This window comes from Temnothorax longispinosus, unplaced genomic scaffold (assembly GCF_030848805.1).
Source record: "Temnothorax longispinosus isolate EJ_2023e unplaced genomic scaffold, Tlon_JGU_v1 HiC_scaffold_55, whole genome shotgun sequence".
NCBI lineage: Eukaryota > Metazoa > Arthropoda > Insecta > Hymenoptera > Formicidae > Temnothorax > Temnothorax longispinosus.
In genome coordinates, this window is record NW_027270396.1 from 25,070 (window position 1) to 50,454 (window position 25,385).

The 25,385-nt window shown below is 33.3% G+C and overlaps 4 protein-coding genes across 5 annotated transcripts in view; 1 reads left to right on the top strand and 3 right to left on the bottom strand.

Moving 5' to 3' along the window:
- Positions 1-17,197, bottom strand: part of LOC139824751 (uncharacterized) — a 41,237-nt gene extending 24,040 nt beyond the window's left edge. For both annotated transcript variants that reach the window (XM_071797293.1, XM_071797292.1), the window contains exons 1-2: positions 14,989-17,197; positions 14,324-14,843 (exon numbers count right to left, since the gene is read on the bottom strand). The gene's annotated coding sequence lies outside the window, so the exon portion shown is untranslated. The remainder of the gene's footprint in view (positions 1-14,323; positions 14,844-14,988) is intronic.
- On the bottom strand, positions 1-24,748 carry LOC139824753 (UDP-glycosyltransferase UGT5-like). The gene is made up of 4 exons (XM_071797295.1): positions 24,373-24,748; positions 23,921-24,160; positions 22,517-22,930; positions 1-261 (listed from the first exon to the last, which is right to left on the bottom strand). Exons 1-4 carry the CDS (start codon positions 24,598-24,600, stop codon positions 16-18), a joined length of 1,128 nt encoding a protein of 375 aa, XP_071653396.1. The 5' UTR covers positions 24,601-24,748; the 3' UTR covers positions 1-15.
- LOC139824754 (uncharacterized) lies at positions 270-7,592 on the bottom strand. Its single transcript, XM_071797296.1, has 5 exons — positions 7,471-7,592; positions 6,264-6,399; positions 5,875-6,164; positions 4,747-5,146; positions 270-1,035 (listed from the first exon to the last, which is right to left on the bottom strand). Exons 2-5 carry the CDS (start codon positions 6,397-6,399, stop codon positions 1,025-1,027), a joined length of 837 nt encoding a protein of 278 aa, XP_071653397.1. The 5' UTR covers positions 7,471-7,592; the 3' UTR covers positions 270-1,024.
- LOC139824752 (uncharacterized) lies at positions 17,607-21,335 on the top strand. The gene is made up of 4 exons (XM_071797294.1): positions 17,607-18,026; positions 18,114-18,470; positions 18,580-19,589; positions 19,674-21,335. The coding sequence occupies exons 1-3, from the start codon at positions 17,834-17,836 to the stop codon at positions 19,326-19,328; spliced, it is 1,299 nt and encodes a 432-aa protein (XP_071653395.1). The 5' UTR covers positions 17,607-17,833; the 3' UTR covers positions 19,329-19,589; positions 19,674-21,335.
- Positions 24,749-25,385: the final 637 nt, after the last annotated feature.

The following is a 25,385-nucleotide window of genomic DNA, read 5'->3' on the forward strand; positions in this document are numbered from 1 at the left end:
ATGTTTTTCCTAAATTCATAGAAACTGGGGAAACGTACATAAAACTTCGCTTTGCGGCATCCATTTCACAACCATTACATTGTCCGGTATCTCAAATGGCACTTCAATATCTAGCTTCCACAGCACTCGTTGCTTCAGTTTCGACAGAACCAGTAGAACGGTTTCAATCTTGTCTATGCCGATATCTTTCCATTTCAAATTTGTTCCTAATGATATTACGATGGCTCCGTTCTTTGCTCCGTCAAGAAATATGCGCACATCCTGCAAAATAATGGTGAACTAAACATTTTGATAATACTCAAAAAAACATAATCGTAAGTAACCAAAACATTTTCAAGCGAATTATATCTAAGCAGAAAACATTCTTATAAGTCATTGTTGTAAATAGAATATTATTGTAAAAAATATTTCTAAATATCTAAATTTAATATAAATCTACTGCGCAATATTTATACATGGTGTCCCATTTTAATCATTCCACGTAATTATCTCCTGAACTACTTGTTGCTCGAAAACAATATATTAAATAAAACTTATTCTGTTTCGAAGGAAACATCTTATTATTGACAAGTCTTGTCTAATTGTAAGTGGAGATGCCTCCAAGATTTCAAGGTAAACCTTTGTTTTTTTTAATGGGACTCACTATTTTTTTATTTTATCAGCATTTTCTATTAATCAATTTTGTCTGAAACATTTTTGTTGTAATAATATCGCGTGGAACGATACGCGAGATGCGTAGAGATGGACAGGACACTTATCGTACAAGTTCTTTTCACAATAGGAACTCTTTATTCAATTCACAAGAACAGTAGAACACACAATACGTCTTGACTCCACGATGGTCAAGGCTCTTATGCACACGACCGAGACGACCGCAACGCCGACGACGACCGCAACGCACGAGTGGCGCTTAGAACGCGCACGTCACACAGGAGCTGCCCTCTCTAGAGGCGGGAGCGCATCGCTCGTTTAAAGCCCGGCTCTCAATACTCCCTCCCGAGCGATCAGCGGTCCTTCTCTAAGTTTAGTCCTTATCTGAAACACAACAAGAATCAGTTATCGAGTAAAATTAATCTCTAATTTTGTTTAAACTCTATATTCATTATCTTATCTCTTAGATATGCAAATGCTTCTAAAGGTAAAGGTTTTGTCATAATGTCCGCCAAATTTTCTTTGGTCTCAATCCATTCGACTTTCACCTTTCCTTGATCAACACACTGTTTGATAAAATCTCCATGAGTGTCAGCCATATGTTTTCTGTTTCCAGTTTCTTCTCTTTCTCTTAAGTTTTTCTTTATTTCCTCTAAGTTGTCATCATTTTAAGTTTGTGACTTCCATCCTTCTTAGTGCAGTTTCCTGCTGCTCTGTTGTCACACCAGATTGTTATAGGCAAGAATGTTCTTCCAACAACATATCTGAGCGACTTGTCCAACGAGATTACTTCTTGACAGGCCTCACTCATTGCTAGATACTCTGCTTGACAAGTAGAGAGTGTAACATATGTCTGTTTATGACTTCTCCATGCTATTACATCTCCAAATAGTTTGATTATATATCCTCCAGTGGATGTAGAATCAATGCAATCTCTGAAACTAGCGTCTGTTAGTGACTCTAACACGTCTGTTTCACCTCTAAATATTAATCCTCGATTCGCAGTTCCTCTAAGATATCTGAAGACTCTTTTTACATCTTGCCAGTCTTCTTCTGTAGGCTCTAATTGTTTCCTTGCTAAATAATTCACTGCAAAGGCTATATCAGGTCGTGTGGCATTCGCTAGATACATTAAGCTTCCTATTGCTTCTCTATAAGGTACTCTTATAATTTCCTTTCCAGTGTTCTTTTCTTCTAATTTACTCGTTTTGTTGCTCATTCTTTTGGTTACCATGGGAGTGCTCTGAGGCTTGCATTCATTCATATGGAACTTTTCCAGTACGCTCTCAGTATATTGCATCTGGTGGATGCTCATATATCTTTCTTCTCTGTTTCGTTTTATTGTTATTCCCAGAAAGTTCCTGGGTTCTCCAAGATTCTTCGTCTCAAAGATTTTACTCAACTTCTCTATGATTTCCTCTAATTTCTTCAGATCATTGCTTGCTAACATGTCGTCTACATAAAGTAATATGATCACTATTTTGCCTTCCTTCCTCCACGTAAACAGGCATGGCTCATGCAGATCATTCTCTAATCCAAGTTTCTTAGCCTCTTCTGAAAATCTCTTATTCCATCTTTTCGGACTTATCTTCAATCCATACAAAGCTCTATTTAATTTACACACCTTAGTCTTCTTGGTGTTTTCATCTACTTCTATTCCGTCTGGGATTTCCATATATATTTCTTCTTCTATGGTTCCATTTAGGAATGCAGTTTTCACATCTAGTTGACAGGTATATAAATTATACTTGTTTATTATTGCCAATATGGATCTAACCAAAGACAATCTTGAAACCGGTGCATATGTCTCTTTTAGATCATACACATTTTTGTCTTTACATCCTCTTATCACCAGTCTCGCTTTATATCTGGTTGATCCATCTGCTTCTAATTTCCTCTTAAATACCCATCTTGAATCTATAATGTTAGCTCGTTTACCATCCATCATCTCTGTCGGTCTATCAACAAGCGTCCATACTAGATTGGTTTGCATAGACTCAAGTTCTTCTATCACAGCGTTTTTCCAGTTTTCTCTTTCGCTGCCTGTCATCGCTTCTTCATATGTGAAGAGCTCTCTATGTAATGATGCCATAAGACATCGACTCAATTCATCTTCATTCTCTATATTCTGTTGAATATTTTTCACAGTAGTATAATTAGCAAAGCTAATATCTTCTATTGTTCTCCGCACATCAGTGTCTCCATTTTCTTCTAATTTTCTTTTAGTTTTACTTCTAGTCATTGGAGTTTCACTTTCCTTTCGTGCGTCCTTCTGCTTCTGTTCGTCTAGTTGTGTTGTTTGTTTTCTCGGTCTACCTCTTTTCCTTTTCTCAGGAATCTCTAGTTTTTGTTCTCCCTTTTCCTCATCCTCTACAAATTCTTTCATCCAATTTTTATCTAAGTCTTTTTCTTCTTCTGTTTGACTGTTTTGATATACATTTTTATATGTTATCTTTTCATTAAATCTAATGTGTCGGGACTCTATAAATTTTCTTGTGCTTGGATGCCAGAGTATATATCCAGTGTCAGTATATCCTACCAACACACCTCTAATAGCTCTCTTGTCAAATTTCGACGTAGGCTTTGGTACTCTTGCATATCCAATGCATCCAAATCTCTTTATTTGCTCGAAATGACAACTTGTTTCTGATGAGAACTTCTTCAAGGGAATCTCATACTCTATAGTCTTATGTGAAGATCTGTTGTACGCATGCACAGCAGCGTCAACTGCCAACTCCCACATACTCTTTGGTAATCCCGAGTCGAACATATATGTTCTTACTTTCTCTTGCAACGTTCTGTTGAACCTTTCTGCAACTCCATTATGTTCCGGAGTGTACGGTGGCGCAAATATGGCTTCTATTTTTTCTCTTGTTAATATCTCTTTGAAAGCACCTCCCGTGAATTCCTTGCCTTGATCTGATTTCACGTAGCATAGCTTTTCTTCTTTTCCTAGTAGATTTCTGGCAGATATTAGATATTTCTCTAGAGCCTCTCCCGATTCATCTTTTGTCTTCAGAGAGTAGGCTTTCGCTAATCTAGAATAATCGTCTATAAAGGTTATTATAAACCTCTTTCGTCCTGGATAAGATGTAGGTTTTATTGGACCCATGATATCCGTATGTATCACCTGTAGTGGTCTCTGTGCTCTATTTCTGTTTTTTTTAAACGGCAGTTTTTCCATCTTTGCCATTATACATACTTCACACTCTAATATGGAGTTATCAAACTTCACATTCTCTAATCTCTTTTCTACTTTTTGTAATTGTTTTAGATAGTTTAACGATGCATGACCTAATCTAACATGCCATAACATCGCCTCATTTATTTTCTCTAGTTTCTTTACTTTTTCAATTACTGAGCTTTCACACATTTCTTCTATATTCTCTAATGTTTGTATATCCTCTAACTTAATGACTTGATCGAGTTCAGCATTATTGTATTCTATATTTTCGTTTTCGTTCACATTTGTGAGCTCTCCTTCATTCTCCCTCCCAATCGCAGAGCCAACATTATCCCTCTCATCTAACTCTCCCTCCGAAATTGATAATTCACTGGTCTGAATGTTTGCTTGCGATTGTTCAGGAAACTCACAATGTGGAACAATTTCTGCTCTACATCTATACACAGCACATTCTACATTATCATTATCCTCTATATTATTATTTTTGACCTCAAATTGTATAATCCAATTTGGTTTCTCATAAATTCCTTCAAAAACTATTTTATTTGTCAGTTTATTATAGACCTTGAACAATTTATCATCTAAATAAATACTGAACCCTGCATCAGCCAGCTTTCTTAGAGATAGTAAATTTTCGGATACTTCCTTCGTTGCAATTACATTTGTTAATTTAATTACTTTCTTTTCTTTCTCATTTGTCAACAACAAAAGATCTCCTTTACCATCTATTGAAATGTCTGCAAGCTCATTCTTATTCGCGCATTTAATAACTCTATTATTACATTTTTCAAAGTTTGACAGAATTATATTCTTATTCACAATGTGATCTGTTGCACCCGAATCTACAATAAAATTGACTAATTCTTTTGAACTATCTCTATCTTCTATCACTTTAGCCATGCATAATTTACCTTCTTTTGGTTTTCCTTCAATTGCTGTTTGCAATGGTATAGTTTTTTTGGCTGGTTGTATTTTGGTTACTTTCCCTTTATTATCTACTCTTTTTGTATTTTTTTGTGCAAATCTACCCTTTTTCTTTATATTTTTATTAACGGTTTTATTTGTATACCTTTTTCCTCTAAATTTGTTCGCCTGGGCTCCGGCATTAGGACAGCTGTCACCTTTATGGCCTCTAACTTCCTGGCAATAGTAACAGAACCAAGCCCCTAGTTCTGCTAACGGGCAGTCTTTTGCCATGTGGCCCATCTTGTTGCATCTGTAGCACTTTATTTCATCTGCGGTAGCCCTCTGCACTCTTATTTCGGGTTTCTCTGTTTTCTCTAATTTCTCGTTCTTCTTTTCTGCCTCTAACTCATCATAAAAGATTTTATTTCATCTATTGTCATTTCTTTAAGATTCGATTGTCTTCTAATCAAATCTACATTTCTCAGCTCTGGTACATTAATTGACACAGCTTGATACAATGCAGATCTCATTTCTTGTTCTGTGAGAGGTACCGCATCTTCACATGATTCATATTCTCTAATTATCGAATCAAAGCGTTCGCAAAAATCACTTACTTTTTCATCTTTTCTCATTTTAATTTAATAAAGTCTAGCTCGTACCGATGCATGAGTAACATTTATTTCACTCTTTTTATATCCTTTTAGTTTCTTTAAAATTTCTTTCGGATCTTTTTCATGTAGAATCCTTTTATGATAGTTTTCATCTAAATGATTGATTATTATATCTCTAACTAGACCTTTTCTTTTAACAATTTTTGACTCGGAAAGATTTTCAGGACTTTCAATACTTGAATCTATTACATCTAATAAATCATTGTTCGTTAATTCAGATTTCAAATAATCCATCCAAAGATCAAAATTGTATTTTTGCGTCAGCTTGTATTCTCTTCTAATATGCAACCTTTGATTGTTTAATTCTGCCTCTATAGTGCTTTTAATTGTCTCTAAACTTCTATCTTTTCCGGCGGAACAAATTCTTGCTTCATCTAATTTTCTCTTTCTAGACTCTACTTCTAATTTTTTAACCGTTGTTATATCATTCTGTACTGAACTTTGGGTATCTTTATTGCTTACCTCTAAACGTCTAAGTTTAACTTTTTCTTTCTCTAAGTTTAAACGGGAGACTTCCACCATATTCTCCATCATCTCGGTGGCCTTCGTCATTACTTTGTCCAGCATCTGCATCGAATTGTCCACTTTTGCGACCAATTTTTCTTGCTTTTCATTTAATATTTTGGTTCCAATTGGCAGTACTGGACGGTTCTCTTCCCATGCTTTGGTCACATCTATATTCTCTCTGACTTTAGGCAAGCTCTTTTTCGGGATTGCACCTCTTCTTTCCGTCTCCTCCTTTTTATCTTTTGCTTCCATACGGAATTTTGAAATTACTATTTTATTTTCTCTGAATGCATATATATATTATTCTTCTAGACTACTTTATTTTCAAAAAAATACTCTCTTACCTCTATCTTTTCTTACTGTCTCCTCGCCATCTCTTTCTCTTTCTATTACCGTGACAATGCTGCTATCGCTGTCGTAGTCGACTAGCGCATCTTGGCCTTCTTTCTCCACCGAAAGATTTTCTGTCTCTTCTTCCATCTATATCGGGATTTAAATATCAATTGAACATTAGCATTCCTCTTTTGACAAGATAAGCCAACATTCTTATCGACATTTAATAATTTAATTTCTATCACCAAATTTCTTTCAGCGATAAAATAAAAACACAATGCTTATGAGGCTATATAGAACGCACTGCAATTCACAACAACCCCAAAGCGAGAAACCACGCGCCTCTGCAGGGCTATCCGTACGCGCACACCACTCTCCGTTGCGATCCCCAGCACTGCTGAAAAGATCTATGGGAGCTCGGGTTGATCACGCACGCGCACGGGGCCCATACAAATTTACGCGGCCTCCCTGTACAGTAATCAAGCTACACCGCACAGCTAGTCATGCTCAATTACCGACCCGATACATATCGATTTCAAAAAAAATAAACTCATATAGAGTCATATAGAGTTTTTATACATACGCATACACATACATGTACATGTATCGCAATCTAGCCATCTAGCATACGCATAGATTTACATGTATCGTAATCTAGCCATCTAACATACGCATACATTTACATGTATCGTAATCTAGCCATCTAGCATCGATGCCATGTTGTTAGTCGAAATCGATTATGTGTTTGTGCGCGCCCAGCAACAAGTTCTGCGCGCCAAAAACAATGACTCTCGCCGTTCACGATCGGACTTCCGCGCGCCAAAAACAATGACTCTCGCCGTCTACGATCGGACTTCCGCGCGCCAAAAACATTGACTCTCGCCGTTCACGCTCGGACTTGCACGCACACGTCGCCGACTTGCTACCAAGCGGCATCTTTCTATCTCTTTCTATTGTACATATTCTCTTTTAATTTTCATCTTTCTCTACTTCTATCAAGAGGCAAAAAGAGTTTGTCTCCTTCTAACTTCTAACAGCGTTTCTCGAACGTTCTTATTAGCTGGGAATCTCTACTTCTATATTATACTTTATCTCTATCTCTCAAAAGACAAAAAGAATTTGTCTCCTTCTAACTTCTAACGGCATTCAACGAACGTTCTTATTAGCTGTGAATTCTCTCGTTTTGCTCGTCAGCAACGAGGAATATTATTTACTTACCCTCTAATCTTCTAATGCTCTCTTTTTGATGTCCTTCGCCGGCGTCTCACGAACTTTTCGTCCACTTATTCACGCGTCTTACAGATCTTCCGCAGGACAAGCGTGCCCTGGGCCCATAACCTGTTGTAATAATATCGCGTGGAACGATACGCGAGATGCGTAGAGATGGACAGGACACTTATCGTACAAGTTCTTTTCACAATAGGAACTCTTTATTCAATTCACAAGAACAGTAGAACACACAATACGTCTTGACTCCACGATGGTCAAGGCTCTTATCAGAGAGAAACCTGAGAGCGGCCACCGGGATCATTCCGTTCCAGCGGACGTATACTGACGCGCCGCCTGAGAAAGTGGACGTCAACTACGTCGTTACGCTCGGTAACGGTACACACATGGTTCGTGTCCGTGCTATGGTTCGTGTCCGAACTACTCAGATGGAGGGGATATATGCTGGTCGCGCAAACCCCTCTCCTGTCCGTGTACGCTCGGCACTCGGCAAGCTTCGAGCGGGGAGAGAAGGACAGACATACGATCTGCTGTCTCCCTCTCTCTTGAGCTGTGACGTTGCCGGCGCGGCGTTGCCGTTAGCACGCGCCGGCTATACCACGATGTCACGCATTTCGGGCGGGTTTCGCGTCTCGTGTCTCGTGTCTCGCCGAGTGCCGAGTCTCGAGTTGGCAAATTGACGATGCGCTATACGTTACATTTGCGTTTATATTTACAAATTTTAATTTTTATATTTATAAATAAATATATATATGTATATATATTAGAAATTTATAAATATATAAAAATTGCAAATATAATTAAATAAATAAATATTTATAAACTTAAAAATTAAAATTCGCAAATGTAATGTATAAAAATCACGGTTTTATACATATGCTTTTCTATCTAAAAAAGTCTTACATTAAAAACCTTTACTTTAGCATAATAATATTTACATGTAATATTTAAATGCATACCAATAATTATATTATTAATTATGAGAAATAATTGTAGTTTATAATATTATAACAAATATTATATTATTATAACATATGTTCTTTTACTCTTATTAAATTTATTTTACCTATGCATGTTCAATTGGCCAAATTACGGCTAAATTACAAGCAACAACAAAAGAATATTGGATAAAAATAAAAACACTTTATTAAATAAACAATACACATGGGTAACATTTTGACTGTACTTATTATAATTAGTCTTCTTCGGAACGGATTACTATGAATATAAAAGAAGAAGATAAATATTAAAATAATCGAGATTAAGCGACTCAACTGGCCAATTTCTATTTATTTGTCTCACAACGTTTCGACCCCAATTGGGTCCTTCTCAAGTGAGATTATACATAATTATACGCAACAATAAATCATGCGTCGCAAGACGTTGCGCCCAAACCACATCATGCGAACGCCACGCTAGAACGAATAATATGTCAATATAAGTATGTCAGATATAAAATATAAAAAAGTGGGAGACATATCGCAAGTACATCGTGAGAACTTACATGTTAAGTGCGTCAAAAGAATAAAATAACAAGTTTCTGAGAGTTGCAACGTAAATTCCGATAAATATTAAAACATGATAATGTTTAAGTTAACATACTAAAACATTAAACATTAGTCTACTAGACTAAAACATTAAACAATTTCTTAATAATATAAACAAAATAAATCATAATCTAATTGAATCACAAATATAAAAACGCCGGAGTAATCAAATGAAACCATGACAAGATAAATTTTATATTTATATTGAGAGGTGATAAAATCTCTTCCGTCAGGAAGAGAATGTAAACAATTATTAACGGGAGTATTCTGATTTAAAATATCTTTAAAATAGATATTTTTCAGAAATTTTTTGTAAGGAAACAAAGAAAGTGAATAACGTTAAACTTTGCATGTTCTCTTCACCTTATTTTAAAATTTTATTTTTATTTAAGTAACAAAAATGCTCTTCTTTTCTGTTATATCCTGGTCACTATAAATGACAGACGGTGTAAATAATTCTAGCTGTTCTAGGTATCTGAAACACAAAAAGCTAAAATTTTCTTATTCTGCAGAAGTGTGGCTATTGTCTAAACTAGAATTAAATCAATATTTCTATTCTGTGTGTGTAAAAGCGGCTTTTTTATTAAAAATATTATAACTTTTTTCAAAATTTTATTAGTATTTTATTAAACGAAAAAACAAATAAACTATGTTTATTCTAGTTCAGACGATAGCCATCACTTATTTTGAATAAGAAAGTTTTTGGTTTTTACATTTCTGATATTTAGAACAGCTAGAATCATTTACTTCATCTCTCATTTACGTCTTTTAGTGAGATATAACATAGATAAGAAGAATATTTTTCTTACTTAAAAAATAAAAATATATTCTTAAAATAAGATTTAAAGAACATGCAAAGTTTAACGTTATTTGTTTTCTTCGTTCACCTAATTAAAAATTTCTGAAAAATACCTATTTTTAAAAACCTTCTCCGGCTCCAGTCGTGCTCAACTTGTATTCATGCTTAAAAAGAAAATTTTACTAAAGTTAGGGCCAAAGCACATATGACAATCGTAGTCGTGGACGTAAGTAACGCACAAGCTTTGGCGTATCCTGATCTGTCAGGTCGGGGACTACGACCGTCGTATATCGCTACGCCATGTTATGTGCTTTGACCCTTCATTGTTTATATACAAAATATTACATATAACAACTAACAACTAAAAAATAAGAAGTTAACTTCACGCGTGAGAACTCATGCGGCGTTGCCAAGTAATAACTGACCCCTCTCCTCTTCTGTCATTCCTGAACCGAGCGAAAAATTCATCAAATCGCGTACTTTACACAAGTATTTCTCGAAAACGCGTACCGCAAGGGTATTGACACTCATCACATATTATTTCTATTTTTATGGATCATATACTAGTTTTTCAAAAACATTTAGAGAAAACTTTTTTTACAATTCATTATAATGTCTGTTTTACAATAACTCGGAATAGGAATTCCATGTTAAAAGTTGAAACTTTGAAGCTCAATATCTCGATTTTTAATACCGTAAGAGGTACTGAAATTTATACGACGCATAAAGCACACCTAAAAATTAATGTATATTTACAGTTTTAAAAGAAATCTAGAGAAAATCGATTTTCCGGAGAACGTCCTTAAGATCTTTCAAACCAGAATACGCCCTTGTAATTTATTATTTGTCATTAACATATTGTTATTAATTACATACATATAAGTGTGAGGAAGCATATGGTACAAAATAATTTCAATATTCAAATTATTATTGTAATAATAAAGAAATCAATTATTTACCGTTTCTACTGTGTGTGCGTGTGTGTGTGATATTATTGACAAGTTATTTGCACGTTTACATTTTTTTTGCAGATTTTTTACACGCTTAACTTTCACAAGTGTGATGTCAAATACAGACAAGATTTTTATTTATCTGTTATAAGCGTGACTTCAAATGCAAGATTTTGATAATCAAACGTTTAACATTTTCAATCTGCAAACGAGTGACCAGCAATATCATCCACAGCATGTAGTCTTAAAATACTACGATTTTCTCTAGAAGCACTAGTGTATAATTTATTCGCCGACATTACGAATTTCTTCTGCAACAATCACATAAAATATTGAAGAGTTTTCTTGAACGATTTTATAACAACGTCTGCATATATGCTTTTGCATCATTAACCCTCCGAGGCCACACCTCTTTTTTTAATACGCCCCGGCCACACGCGTATGAATATGAAAATTTAATTTGTATTTCTAAACATCGTGAATATTATTAATTAAACAGACATATTTTACATTTAATTATATATATTTGTGTATTTTTATATTGTAAATTTTTTATCATACACAAACGTCTTTTTGTTGATTATTATTGTCATTAAGTTTTTAAAAAATAATATTTATCATATTTAGAAAAACAAATTGCATTTTCATACTCACACGCGCATTAAGTGCATTAAAGAAATTTAAAATATATTTTAAAAGTTAAGATAAGTTTCTGTCTCTATAAACTCTTTCTTCCAAGTCTTTCAAAATTTTTTGAAAGAATAACATTTGAGACAGCATTTTCTTTAAAGAAGAATAAACATTTTTTAATAGGATTATTATTTTAGAATGAGAATGTGAACAATACCTTAATGAATTAATAATGCAAGGACATACGACGTTGTTACAACCATTCGAGGAAACTGTTCAACATTTTATGTGTTGCTGCAGAAGAAATTCGTAATGTCGGCGGACAAATTATACGCTAGTGCTGCTAGAAAAGATCATAGTATTTTAAGGCTACATGCTGTGTAGATGATATTGCTTGTCCCTCGTTTGCAGTTTAAAAATGTTTGATTATTAAAAACGTTTGATTATTAAAATCTTGCATTCGAAATAATGCTTATAACAGATAAACAAAAATCTTGTCTGTATTTGACATCACACTTGTGAAAATTAAGCGTGTAAAAAATCTGTAAAAGAAATGTAAACGTGCAAAGAAACTATTGTCAATAACATCACGCATACACACACGGAAGAAAATGTAAATAATTAATTTTTTTATTATTATTACAATAATTTGAATATTGAAATTATTTTATATTATATGCTTTCTAATACTTATATGTATATAATTAATAACAATATATTAATAACAAACAATAAATTAAGGGCGTATTCTGGTTTGAAAGGTCTTAAAAATAAGTATTTTTCATACATAGAAATTTTTTATAGCGGAACAAAGAAAGCGAATATTGTTAAACTTTGCATGTTCTTATTTAACCTTATTTTAAGAATTTATTTTTATTTTTTAAGTAAGAAAAATGCTATTTTTTTCTATGTTATATCCTGATCATTAGAAGGTGTAAATGACAGACGAAGTAAATAATTCTGGCTGTTCTATAGGTATCAGAAACCCAAAAACAAAAAATTTTCTTATTCAGAATAAGTGTGGTTATTGTCTGAACTAGAATAAACATTATACGTTTATTAGTTTTTTCTTTTAATAAAATACTAACAAAATTTTAAAAAAAGTTATACTATTTTTAATAATATAAAAGAAATAAGACCCCCCGTTTTATGACCGTTATACAATCAATCAATATTAAATAAGCCGTTTACGGTCCGAGCTTGGACCTTAATAGCCTAATAATATTTTTTGTATACTACACGTATATTTTTTCCAACCTTAATAAACTGCGCGTCGACATAACTTGTCAGACTTACAACACAGCTCCTGTTGGAGTAGTAAATTCTTTACTATTATTTAAATCGATTTAATTAGAGGGGAGTGAGGGGTTTTTACTACTTCAATAGGAGCTGTGTTATAAGTCTGACAAGTTAGTCGGCGCGTAGTTTATTAAGGTTGAAAAAAATATGTAAATATAGTATATAAAAAATATTATTAGGTTATTATAAAATCCAAGCTCAGACCGTAAATTGTTTATTTAATATTGATTAATAATATTTTTGACAAAAAGGCTGCCTAGAATGGAAATATTGGTTTAGTTTTAGTTCAGACGATAGCCACATATACTTCTTCTGAATAAGAAAATTTTGGCTTTTTGCGTTTCAGATACTTATAGAACAGCTAGAATTATTTACACCGTCTGTCATTTATACCTTCCAGAATACCTATAATATAATAGAAAGGAAAAGCATTTTTGTTACTTAAAAAATAAAAATAAAATTTTAAAGTAAGGTGAAATGAACATGCAAAGTTTAACGTTATTCACTTTCTTTGTTTCCCTATAAAAAATTCCTGCAAAATATATATTTTAAGATCTTTTAAATCAAAATACCCCCGTTAATAATTTTTTACATTCTTTTCCTGACGGAAGAGATTTTACCACATCTCAATATAAATATAAATTTATCTTGCCATGGTTTCATTCGATTATTCCGGCGTTGGCGTTTTTATATTTGTGATTCAATTAGATTATTTGTTTATTTTGTTTATATTGATAGGTGATTGTTTAATGTTTTAGTTTAAACTAATATTTAATGTTTTAGTATGTTAAAATGAACATTAATTATTATGTTTCTTGATATTTATTATCTTCTTCTTTCGTAATAATCCGTTCTGAAGAAGACTAACTATAGTCGAAACATTAACCGTGTGCATTATTTGTATAATAAATTGTTTCTATTTTAATCCAATATCGCTCTTTTGGTGCTCGTGATTTGGCAAATTTAATATAAGAGTAAAAAGAACACTATAAACTACCTTTTTTTCTTGATAGTTAATATTTTACTATTATTATGCAATAAATGTTTAAATATTAAAAAATATTATGCCAAAGTTAATGTTTTTAATATGACTTTTTTTCTAGATAAAAAAGCATATTGGCCAGAACGGGAATTTCTGTACATTACATTTACGAATTTTAGTTTTTATGTTTATAAATATTTATTTAATTAATTAATTTTATGTTTAATTTTAACGGTACCAAAACTACGAAAGTACATGATCATACGCGATTTTATGTATAATAAAATTTATTTATTAATTTGCAATTTTTTTGTAAATATAATTGCACTATTTATAAATATAACAATTAAAACTCGTAAATATAAACATAAATAACATAGCGCATCGTCGATTTGCCAACTCGAGACTCGGCACTCGGCGAGACACGAGAGGCGATACCCGAAATGCGTGGCCTCTAACAGCTCAAGAGAGAAGGAAACAGCAGATCGTATGTCTGCCCTTCTCTTCCCGCGCGAAGCTTGCCGAGTGCCGAGCGTACACTGACAGAAGAGGAGGGGCTTACGCGACCACCACATCCCCTCCATCTGAGTAGTTCGGACACGAACCATAGCACGGATACGAACCCATGTATCGTTACCCGAGTTCTCTCTGATCGTTACCGAGCGTAACGCCGTAGTTGACGTCCACTTTCTCAGAGGGCAGATTAGGACAGGCGTCCCTCGAAGCGGGATGGCCGCTCTCATGGTGGAATTATAAAAGGTGAGACATTGCGCATAATGGCGGCATGTGGGGAGGGACCGAAATTTCAACCAATCAGATTTTACCCATTTGGTAACGCGCGTATTTTAAACGTGAATGACTAATCAGAAATAAGAACATAGTATTTATATATAATATATATATTTGAAGTAAAAATATATGTGTATTTATAAATATTAACATAAACTCATATTGTACACTACTGAAAACTAATAAACAATACAATATTGAAACAATACAACAGAAAATAAAACTTATAAATAAATGAAAATATAAGAAATATATATAGTGCTATCTAAATAATAATATTGCACATATGCTTCGTTTTTTTTTCTATTTTTTTTTATATTATTCATTTTTATTTCATTATTAATTGTTCTTAACCGTGCATATTCTTTCTGAAAGTAATTTTAATAAAAATTACTTTATTGTATTAAGAAATTTAGGTTATGAGCGTTAGGTTATGGGGTTATATAACATAATTTAATAATAATTATACAATTTAATAATAATAATAGCGATATAATAACATATTTTAATTACCATTTTTATCTTTGTATTCCTTATTTTTTTGACAAGCTTCCAACCATTTCGATCGCAAATCCGGATCTTGGGGAAATGTATAAAATACAACTTTTTTATTGAAGACATGAGACGTCCGATTTTTGCAATTGTTTACAAAACATTTCGGCATGATGTCCGAAATAATAATAAACTATATAACACTATACGTAACGTAACGTACACTATAGATTTTCAGTATTTGCAGTCAATAACGAAACGCAGCCTATATATCGCTGAGCACAGCTGAGCATTAAATACATATATATCAATCATATGATCATGGTGGATTTGCAGAATGGGTAAAATCTGATTGGTTGACTACTCCCCACCACTTTCGGACGACTGCGCATCTTCCGGAATGTCTCACCTTCTATACTTCCACCATGGCCGCTCTCAGGTTTCTCTCTGCTCTTATTCACACGACCGAGACGACCGCAACGCTCGAGTGGCGCTTAGAACCAGGGCCGGTAAACTCCCATTGTTCTCGCGTTGCCAGTGTTTGTAGCGCCTCTACAAATCTTGCCCTACCTTTGAGGAACTAAAATTCAATATGGCTGTCGATTGTTGTCAGCTGCGGTCAGCTGCTGTTGGCTGCTGTCGTGAACTTTTAGCAACGTGGTTCGCATTCAGTTCACATTGTCTGTCGTGGTCTGTCGTAGTGCATTGCATAAACGTAGAACGTTTAAATATATTTTTTAAACATTGCTAAAGGTAATTAGAAGTAGTGTGAAATAGAAAAATATGGCAAGATCGTGCTGTGTACAAGGATGCAAATCGGGCAAGATAGTGCCGTCACATGGGATTCCTACCAATAAAGAACGCCGCAAACGATGGTTACAGATTTTGAAGCTTAATATTACAGATGAAGACGTTATAAAACAGTTACGAGTGTGTCATAAACATTTTCGTGAGAATGATTACTCTTGCAGTCCAAGATATCGAAGATTATTAAATACTGCTGTCCCATGCATGGAATTAGCATGCTCAGAAGAGGCGGGTACACAACTCCAGCAAGAAGAAGTATTCCAGCAACAGACAGAAATGACAATATCTCAAAATAGAGAAGAAATTCAAGAGAGAATGGATGGAAGTGCTGCATCAGCAACAAGAGAGAATGGAAGTGTTGTACCATCAGCAACAACAGGAAATGAAAGTATTGCACCAACAGCAAAAAGAGAGAATAGAAATGCTGTCTCAAAAGCGAGAAGAAGTTCAAGAGAGGATGGAAATGTTACATCACGAGCACGAAGAGAGAATGGAAATGGTGTCCCAAGAGCAAGAAAAAATTCAAGATAGAATGGAAATGTTACATCACGAGCACGAAGAGAGAATGGAAATGGTGTCCCAAGAGCAAGAAAAAATTCAAGATAGAATGGAAATGTTGCATCACGAGCAAGAAGAGAGAATGGAAATGTTGTCCAAAGAGCAAGAAAAAATTCAAGAGAGAATGGAAATGTTGCATCACGAGCAAGAAAAGAGAATAGAAATGGTGTCCCAAGAGCAAGACAAAATTCAAGAGAGAATGGAAATGTTGCATCACGAGCAAGAAGAGAGAATGGAAATGGTGTCCCAAGAGCAAGTAGAAATTAAAAAAAGAATGAACATGTTGTATCACGAGCGAGAAAAGAGAATGGAAATGTTGTTTCAAAAGCAAGAAGAAATTCAAGAGAGAATGGAAATGTTGCATTACCAACAACAAGAGGAAATAGAAGTATTGTCTCAAAAGCAAGAGGAAATAAAAAAGCAATTAAATAAAGACAATAAACATACTTTATCTGCAAGAAGAAGACCTAATCTTTTGAAAATTACAAGACAAAGTAAATTAAATCCACAAGCCCGATTGTTTTATCAGAAAGTAATAAAATTACAAAAAGATCAAAGACGATTAAAGCAAAAGATTCGGAAAATGAAACAAAAACGTACATCTAACAGAATAATACTTAGCACTACAGATCATAGAGGCAGAAAGGATAAAACTTCCTTAATACGACAACAAATACTTGATCTAATAATAAGACATGATAAAGTGGCACCTCAGGTACATTAATATCTTGATCAATATTGTATATCCTTCGTCTATATCATTCTTGTTTGCAAATTTATTAACAATATTTTTTCTATTGTTTTAGTTATTTTTTTCTTTCTTTTTCTTTCTTTTTTCTCTTTTTTCATGCTATTTAACAATATTGTTTGCAATTGTATTTATTTTATTTAAAAATTATTAAAAATTGTATATATAAAATTAAACATAAAATTAAAATTTTGATGCATATATTTTGTATTATTGCATTCTATGGATGATATTTATATAATCGGTTCTTATATATAAGACCGTCTTGAGTACAATTTTAAGACGGTCTTGAAATAAGAACAGACTATAAATATTGGCTTATGATTATTTTCTTATATATGTTTATTATGTTGTATTATGTCTTTATTTTCAACAGGTTAGACGTTACACTCTTGAAGAAAAAATGTTTTGCTTAAGTCTCTTTAAAAGATCTCGTACATCATATAATTTTCTTTCTAAATATCTACACTTTCCTTCTCATGTCACTTTAAAGAAACATTTACGAAATATTCCTATTGATACTGGGTGTAATAAAAGTATTCTACAATATTTATGTTTAATTAAGAAAGAGATTGATCCTAAAGATTTATATGTGGTGCTTATTTGGGACGAAATGTCTATACAACCTGCTGTCCAATATGATCCAAAAAATGATAAAATAATTGGCTTGGAAGATTGGGGTACAAACGAACTAGAAAGATAGCAGATCATGCGATTGTTTTTTATATAAGATGTCTCGCCTCTGGAAAGCACATGCCAATTGGCTACGGATACAGTCATAGTGCAACAAATTCAATTCAATTAGCCAGATGCATCAAAGAATGGTTGCTAGCACTTATAAAGTGTGGTTTCAAACCAGTTGCAAGCGTTTGCGATCAAGGGGGAACTAATATTGCAGCGATCAATTTATTGATACAACAAACGCGACCTGCACTACATGGTAATGGTGAGTAATTTACATATGTATTGATATATGTATTTATGTGTGTACCTGTATTGTATAAGTACTAAACATGCATTAAATTTTTTTCAGAACCACAAGGACATATAAAAGATAACACCATTTTTCTTAAAAATCACAAAATTATACCACTCTTTGATTATGTTCATTTGCAAAAAAGCGTGCAGAATAACTTACTAACTAAACATTTAATGCTTAACAAAAATGTATCAACAGATTTGAAATGTCCATACGCCACATGGGATGCTATCGAACGTTTGTATACTATCGATAAACTGAATTCAGATATTCAACAACGGATAATGCCTAAATTAGTGGATAAGCATATCTATCCAGCTTTGATTCCAAAGATGAGAGTAAAATATGCTGTCCAAGTGTTAAGCCATACTGTGGCTCATTACATGGCTATAGTCGTATCTTATAAACAAGGTAAATAATAATGGTCATTTATCAAAAAAATGCTGGAAAATTTTAATTTGCATGCACTGTAGAAGCAAAAAAATATTCTGACTTTACGCATTATTTATTTATATTGCAGGTGTTGTTGAAACTATAAAAGGCACGATACAGTTGCCAGAAAGCGCCGCTGCTACATCAAGAACGCTATTATTCTTTGATGAATTATTGGATTCCTCTAATGGCAAACAAGGACAAGGCCTTAGTAGTATAATTAGTCCACAAAGCACGCATAAACGTTTTTGGCAAAAGGCATTATTTACGTTGGATAATATGCAATTTGTTGAAAAAACAACACTAAAACCAATAAGAAGAAATGCACCAAAGTGCTTAAAAAATTGGATGTGGACGATCCGAGGTGCTGCACGTCTATGGGATGTCCTCCAAAGAAGTGGATTTACACATCTTAATTTAAAATATATAAATCAAGACGTACTAGAAAATTTTTTCGGCCAAATAAGAGACGTAGGACGTAGGAATGTCAACCCAACTCCTTACCAATTTGGAACGGCATTTAAAACACTAATTACTGCTAATATTACGTCCAAGCATTCCGTCTCTTCTAATTGTGAAGAAAACAAAACGGATAGTTCCTTAGCATTAATGACTATGTTTCGCGCAGCAGAAATTGCACGCATGGAAAATAATGACACCAACATAGATTGTGCTGAAGCTGCTGTACCAATAGTAGAAGCAAGAAATGTTTTTGTGAATGTGCACAAAATATTGAGTTTTATGCGTAAAAAATGGATACCTATATGCAGTGATTGTGCAAAAAAATTAGAAAATGAACAAATAACAAATATATTACAACAAGCGATATATATATAACTGAAGTGCAATTTCCAAACTTTTGCCACAATATCAAATTAAAAGAACAAGTTTTAAATAGCATGGCGACGGAGACAAATTATTTAACAATGCACTGTAAGTCTGCTTTGAAGGAGTTGTTGGATATGGTTGCAATGGAATTTATCCAGCAGTGGTGCAATTTTCTTAATAAAATATTAAATAAAAAAATATTAGCTGAATTCCAGCCAAATTATATGTATAATCAAGCTAAATCATTGGCAATGAGATATGTTAAGAAAGGTAAGAAGGGGAAGTATTATGTTTACACTTGCAAATAAGGGAATAGAATGAGTTATTTATTAAAACAATTGTTTTTTTTTGCAGGTACTTTATCCAGGTATACGCATCTAAATTAAAATATGTTTATACACACACACATACATATACACACATATACACCGTACATACATATAAACACATACACACATGTACACATTCTATATCTATTTTATAATTTTATATATTTTTCCTATTTCGAAATATTTATAATAAAACTTGTAATAATTAAATTGTAACAATAGCAGTGTAGCTTAATTTTTGCTTCCTAGCCATTTTTCTATTATAATTTTTATAAATAGCAATAATTATAATATGAAAAAATCAGCTATTATGGATTTAAATCGAGCGGTTTGACAGCCATATTGAATTTTAGTTCCTCAAAGGTGGGGCAAGATTTGTAGAGGCGCTACAAACACTGGCAACGCGAGAACAATGGGAGTTTACCGGCCCTGCTTAGAACGCGCACGTCACACAGGAGCTGCCCTCTTTAGAGGCGGGAGCGCATCGCTTGTTTAAAGCCCGGCTCTCAATAATTTTGCTTCCTCATAGAAAAAGCTTTGTTTTCGTAAATTTCGTATATGAACCTTTGATTGCGTATAAAGTTGGGTCTAATCAACCAAATTTAAAAGAATTATATATGAAATAGGGGTAGAAAAAACCAAATAAAAGATTGTTTTCTGAGTTTTTGATGCCAATATGTTCAGAGTGTTATAAAACTTCAAAAAATTGCGTTTAAAAAAATGTCCGTGTGTGTGTGTGTGTGTGTGTGTGTGTGTGTGTGTGTGTGTACGCGCACGCGCGCGTGTGCATGGGCGCGTGTATGTGTGTATGTACGGATTTGATGCCCGTGGTTGCTCTAACTTCCGCAAATTTTGAGATATTGGGCTCAATTTTTTTTTTAAATATAGAGTAATATTAAAGGAAGGTTGGTATTGAATTTGGCGATGATCGGTAAAGGGATTCATTTTTTATAAAATTTTGAATTTTTGGTAATTATTTAATAATACAGACCACCCTCCAATGACCTTAACCTTTTTTTTTATAACGGAGGGGGAAAATCCACACGGATATCCCCTCCCCGGGGTGAGGAGGGCGGTTATGTGGGACTTTAACCGACTAAAAACCCCCTCGAATGTCCCTCACGGCGCTTTTTGGGGAGGCCCCGGGAATTACAAGTATACCTTCCGTGAGCCTCCCCACCGATGACCTTGACCTTGACATATGTTGTCAAGATCACCCTCCTGAATGACCTTCAGAAGTTTTTAGCCGGCGGTCGTTATTCGTTAAAAAGTTATTAACAAAAAAAGTTTCGAAAATATAGCAGCTATTTTAAGTATTGAGAGGCATAAACGACTAATATTACGTTTTTTTTTTTTAAGCAGAGATCACTTTATTTTGCGAGAAAGTTGCTTGATTTTAATCATTATTTAGCAGAATTTATGTTTAAAAAAGCATACGATTTTCATGAACGATTAGATGCTTTTTTTCGAAATAATGTCTATTATGTATCCTTTAACAGAAAATATAAATGAATAATTATTATTGTAATTATTATCATTTCGTCCTGTAATTTCTTTTTTTGGTAAAGCAGCGATTTCTCGCGAAATAAAGTATTCTCTGCTTTAACAAAGACAATTCAATTTATCATTTATCAACAATTTACTGCTTTAAATGTTGTGTTTTGGTAAAGTAGCGACTTTCTCGCGAAATAAAGTAATCTCTGCTTAAAAAAAAAAACGTAATATTAGTCGTTTATGCCTCTCAATACTCAAAATAGCTGCTATATTTTCGAAATTTTTTTTGTTAATAACTTTTTAACAAATAACGACCGCCGGCTAAAAACTTCTAAAGGTCACTCAGGAGGGTGACCTTGACAACATATGTCAAGGTCAAGGTCATCGGAGGGTGGTCCGTATTACTAAATAATTACCAAATTTTTTGATAAATGTCCGTGGTTGCTCCAACTTCCGCAAATTTTGAGATATCGAGTTCAATTTTTTGTTTTAATGTAGAGTATTATTAAAGAACAGTTGGTATTAAATTTGGAGGTGATCGATAATCGGGTTCTTGCTTTATAAAATTTTGAATTTTTTGAGAAATGTCCGTGGCTGCTCTGACTTCCGCAATAAGATATCAGGTTATTTCTAATTCTATTTATATTTACTTCTTCAGGTCTTTTCTATCTCTATTTCATATATAATACTTTAAGATTGATTGATTGGACCCAGCTATATACGCGATCAAAAGTCTATAATTTTTTGAGAAATGTCTGTAGTGGCTTTAACTTTCGCAAATTTTAAGATCTCGGTCTACTTCTAATTTTATTATATTCTTCAGTCTTTTTTAACCCCTATTTTATAAAAAATTCTTTAAGATTTGGTTGATTAGACCCAGCTTTATACGCGATCAAACATGCGAAGTCCATATATGGACTATGTAGCCTGAACTCCCAAAGTCAACATCGATTTGACATTGCGTCAATTGTAAAACCCCACTTGTGCTACTAAGCTGACCCTTTTCAATTCATAAAAAAAGATTAAATTTAAAGTTAAAAAAATGTGCAAATTAGAAACTTGCACATTTGCTTCCTCATCATTATATACAGATCGCTATCATTGCTCCTATTTTATTTCGCTCACAAAGCTCCTCTTATGAGGAAGCTTGTATTTTATTTGATACATAATTATTAGTATTTATATTAGTTTGACTAATTGTAAGTCCTAATTTAAGAATTTTCAAATAAAGATATAATATAATTAATAGATAATAATTCGACAGAGTTTAGTTAAAATTATATTTCAGTATACACAATTTTTTTACTAATATTCTTATTGCAATTTTTGTTAATATGTAGTGTTACTCAAGTAAGAAGTATAATTTTTTCTTACCTCAGGATACGTCACGACTACCTCGTCGGCAATTGGTTGCACGGTCTGGGCATTCAGTCCTGCGATCTCCAGGGTGTTCGGTGGCAGTGGGATCGCAGGCTCAAACGCAGGATGACTATTAATTAGTACTATATTAATTCTGTCTTTTTCTATTTCACGTAATGGCCTGATTGCATGGCCTACATATTCCTCGGTAAGTCGTTGAACAGCAGGCAAGAAATAGTAATATCTTATGAGATCATCCACAATGTAATATAGAACATTCCATGTTTTTAGCCACAAACCTTCGAGTTTTGCAATGGATCCAGGGTAAGGTCGAACAGTCGGGTAATTTGGACCGCCGACGTAATCCTTGAGCCAAGGCGCAGGACCAAACGGAATATATCCTACTACGGATGGCTTACCTTTAGCAACCTAAAAAACATTACCTACAGGTAATGGAAAAACTAAAACTAAGTAGCTATTATTTTGTATAAATAATTAAAATAAAAATTAATTAAGTACTATTTTGCAGAAAAACCTTTAATTTGTATTAGTATATAATGCACAGTAATATATTATTAAATAAATATAAACTATCGCTTTACGCGGAGGTATTGTGATTAACTCTGTTTAATTCATTCCGGTCTGTACTGTCTCATGTTATGTAGACAGTTAAACAATTTCAGTAACTTCCCGCGCGATTGTTCTCTATATATCTACATAGAGAGAGCTACAAAATTTTTCACGTATTTTTTCACCTTTAAGATGTTCAATGAAACATCGCATTTTAACGTTTAGAACTAGGATCTAATTACAAGAAGCGATCGTAAAAATTACCGCTGATATAATTGATGACTTTGCACTTTCAATTTGTTATGCAAACACACTTGATTTATAAGACTTCGCTACGGCACTTGCATTTTAAAAATAGACTAAGCAATTACAATTCATTAATACTAGAGTAACTGGGGGGAATATGCCAGTGTGGAGAATGTGCCACTTGTTATGTTTAACAAAGCTATACGGCTAGGAGCGTTGTTGTAAATACTGTAAAATTGTTAAAAATTTTCTTAGTGTTTTATTGAAATTGTAATAAAAATATTCTTTTACATGTTTTTAGACAAGAATGCCCTTCTAAAGTTAAATTACTATACATATTTGTATATGTGGCATATTACCCCTAATCGGAATAATATATATGCCACTTTTGCAACACTTTTGTAGGTATTTCTTTCTTTTTAATAGTAAAGAATCAAAATATTTCATTAAAACCATATATAAATAAAGGAAAAACAGATAAAAGAAGGAAAAAGAAGACCAGTATGCAAAGATACCTTAAAAAGAAAGAGAAATAGGAAAAAAAATCATATTTTTCTTAAGTATGGCATATTCCCTTGAGTTACCCTATATAGATTGTTCTACCTCCCATAATCCGTAGAAACATTGACTTGAAGTAATGTCCTGCACTATAACGTCAAACTTGACAGTTTTAGTCATTTCCAAAAGTTCTTTCGCTGCTTCAGTTTTTATCGATGTGTCACATGCGAATAACATGCTAAATTGGTATATAGAATACATTGTATAAAAAACGCTGTACTGTTCCCATTTAACTAAGTTATAATCATCGGATTTTTCAACACTTTGCATCAAACCATCGAAGACCTGAAAATAATAAGAGTACCTTTCGTTATACAAGAGAGGACATGTGAAAATGTGATAAATTATAGGACCTCCGAAAGCACATTGATCTTACGTAAGATAGAAAACAACATTTTAAAATAGAAAAGTTCTATCTTTTCTCATTTGTTTTATAATTTGCAAATAATCGATTTATGTTTCTCACAATGTCTTCGAATCTTGTAACATCTACTTACGGCGTAAGTCAAATTCTGCGCGAGTTTTCCTTTGACCTTAGTCTCACGTATGCTCACTGCGTGTACATGATGGCCTTTACGAAGCAGTCCTTTAACCAAATGCTCTGTCCAGATGTGGTGGCTAGGCGAAGGAAGATTCTCTATCAATAAAATCGACAATGGTTTCGACGCTGTCACGAGATCACCTATTAAAATACAACAAACAAGGAAAATGACACGGCTTAACATTGTTGCGCAAAACTTCTTGCGTGATCTCTCAATCAAATGCTAAGACCGAATGTATCAGTATGCCTAGTGTAGCATTCCTCCTCTCCTCATTTCAAGATAATGATATTTATAAATCATTATATCACTTTATGTAACAGGCTGATAACATTGACATTTTTTCGAAAACACAGCTGTGCAATTCTAAAAATAAGAGGAGGAAAGATTGCAGAAATATAAATAATTAATAATACATATGTGGATATGTATGTATGTAATACCCAGTATTTATTCACACTCTATTACTATGGTTGTTAAAATTGTATGAAGACATTTCCACAATTATTTATCAGTGTTGATCGTTAGATAATACATGACTGATAATCTATACTATACCCAGACAACAAAACGCCCCTGGTAACCATCTCCGATAGAAAACGATAAAAAAATTTCTTATCGTTTTTAATACGGTTAGTGAATCGTTTATTTACGGTACTCTATCAGAAACTCACGTTACAAAATACTTGGAATCCTATCGTAAATATCTTATCAGCTATATATCAGTTTCTATCGTTTTTAATATAATTAGTGAATCGTTTATTTACGGTATTCTATCAGAAAGTCACGTTGCAAAATACTTGGGAGGTGCTTTTCAGGTGCTCCAAAATTAGTACAAAATGCGGATAAATATTATAGCTTGTTAAAGTGTCATAGTAACTATTATAAGAATTTCATGAATAATAAAGAGGTACATGTATATGAAAGGTGCATATTTAGCGGAATTGTGCTCTACACTGCAGCGTACAGTA

Excerpts from the sequence above, each read along its gene's own strand:
- LOC139824754 (XM_071797296.1), bottom strand. The coding sequence starts at position 6,399 with ATGGAAGAAGAGACAGAAAATCTTTCGGTGGAGAAAGAAGGCCAAGAT. Across the intron at positions 6,165-6,263 it reads GACAGTAAGAAAAGATAGAG|CAAAAGATAAAAAGGAGGAG; the intron begins GTAAGAGAGTAT and ends TCCGTATGGAAG. Across the intron at positions 5,147-5,874 it reads TTAAACTTAGACGTTTAGAG|TTAGAGGCAGAAAAGAAGAA; the intron begins GTAAGCAATAAA and ends TTTTATGATGAG.
- LOC139824752 (XM_071797294.1), top strand. The coding sequence starts at position 17,834 with ATGCCAATTGGCTACGGATACAGTCATAGTGCAACAAATTCAATTCAA. Across the intron at positions 18,027-18,113 it reads ACCTGCACTACATGGTAATG|AACCACAAGGACATATAAAA; the intron begins GTGAGTAATTTA and ends AATTTTTTTCAG. Across the intron at positions 18,471-18,579 it reads AGTCGTATCTTATAAACAAG|GTGTTGTTGAAACTATAAAA; the intron begins GTAAATAATAAT and ends TTTATATTGCAG.
- LOC139824753 (XM_071797295.1), bottom strand. The coding sequence starts at position 24,600 with ATGTTAAGCCGTGTCATTTTCCTTGTTTGTTGTATTTTAATAGGTGAT. Across the intron at positions 24,161-24,372 it reads CGCAGAATTTGACTTACGCC|GTCTTCGATGGTTTGATGCA; the intron begins GTAAGTAGATGT and ends TATTATTTTCAG. Across the intron at positions 22,931-23,920 it reads GTTTCTACGGATTATGGGAG|GTTGCTAAAGGTAAGCCATC; the intron begins GTAGAACAATCT and ends AATGTTTTTTAG.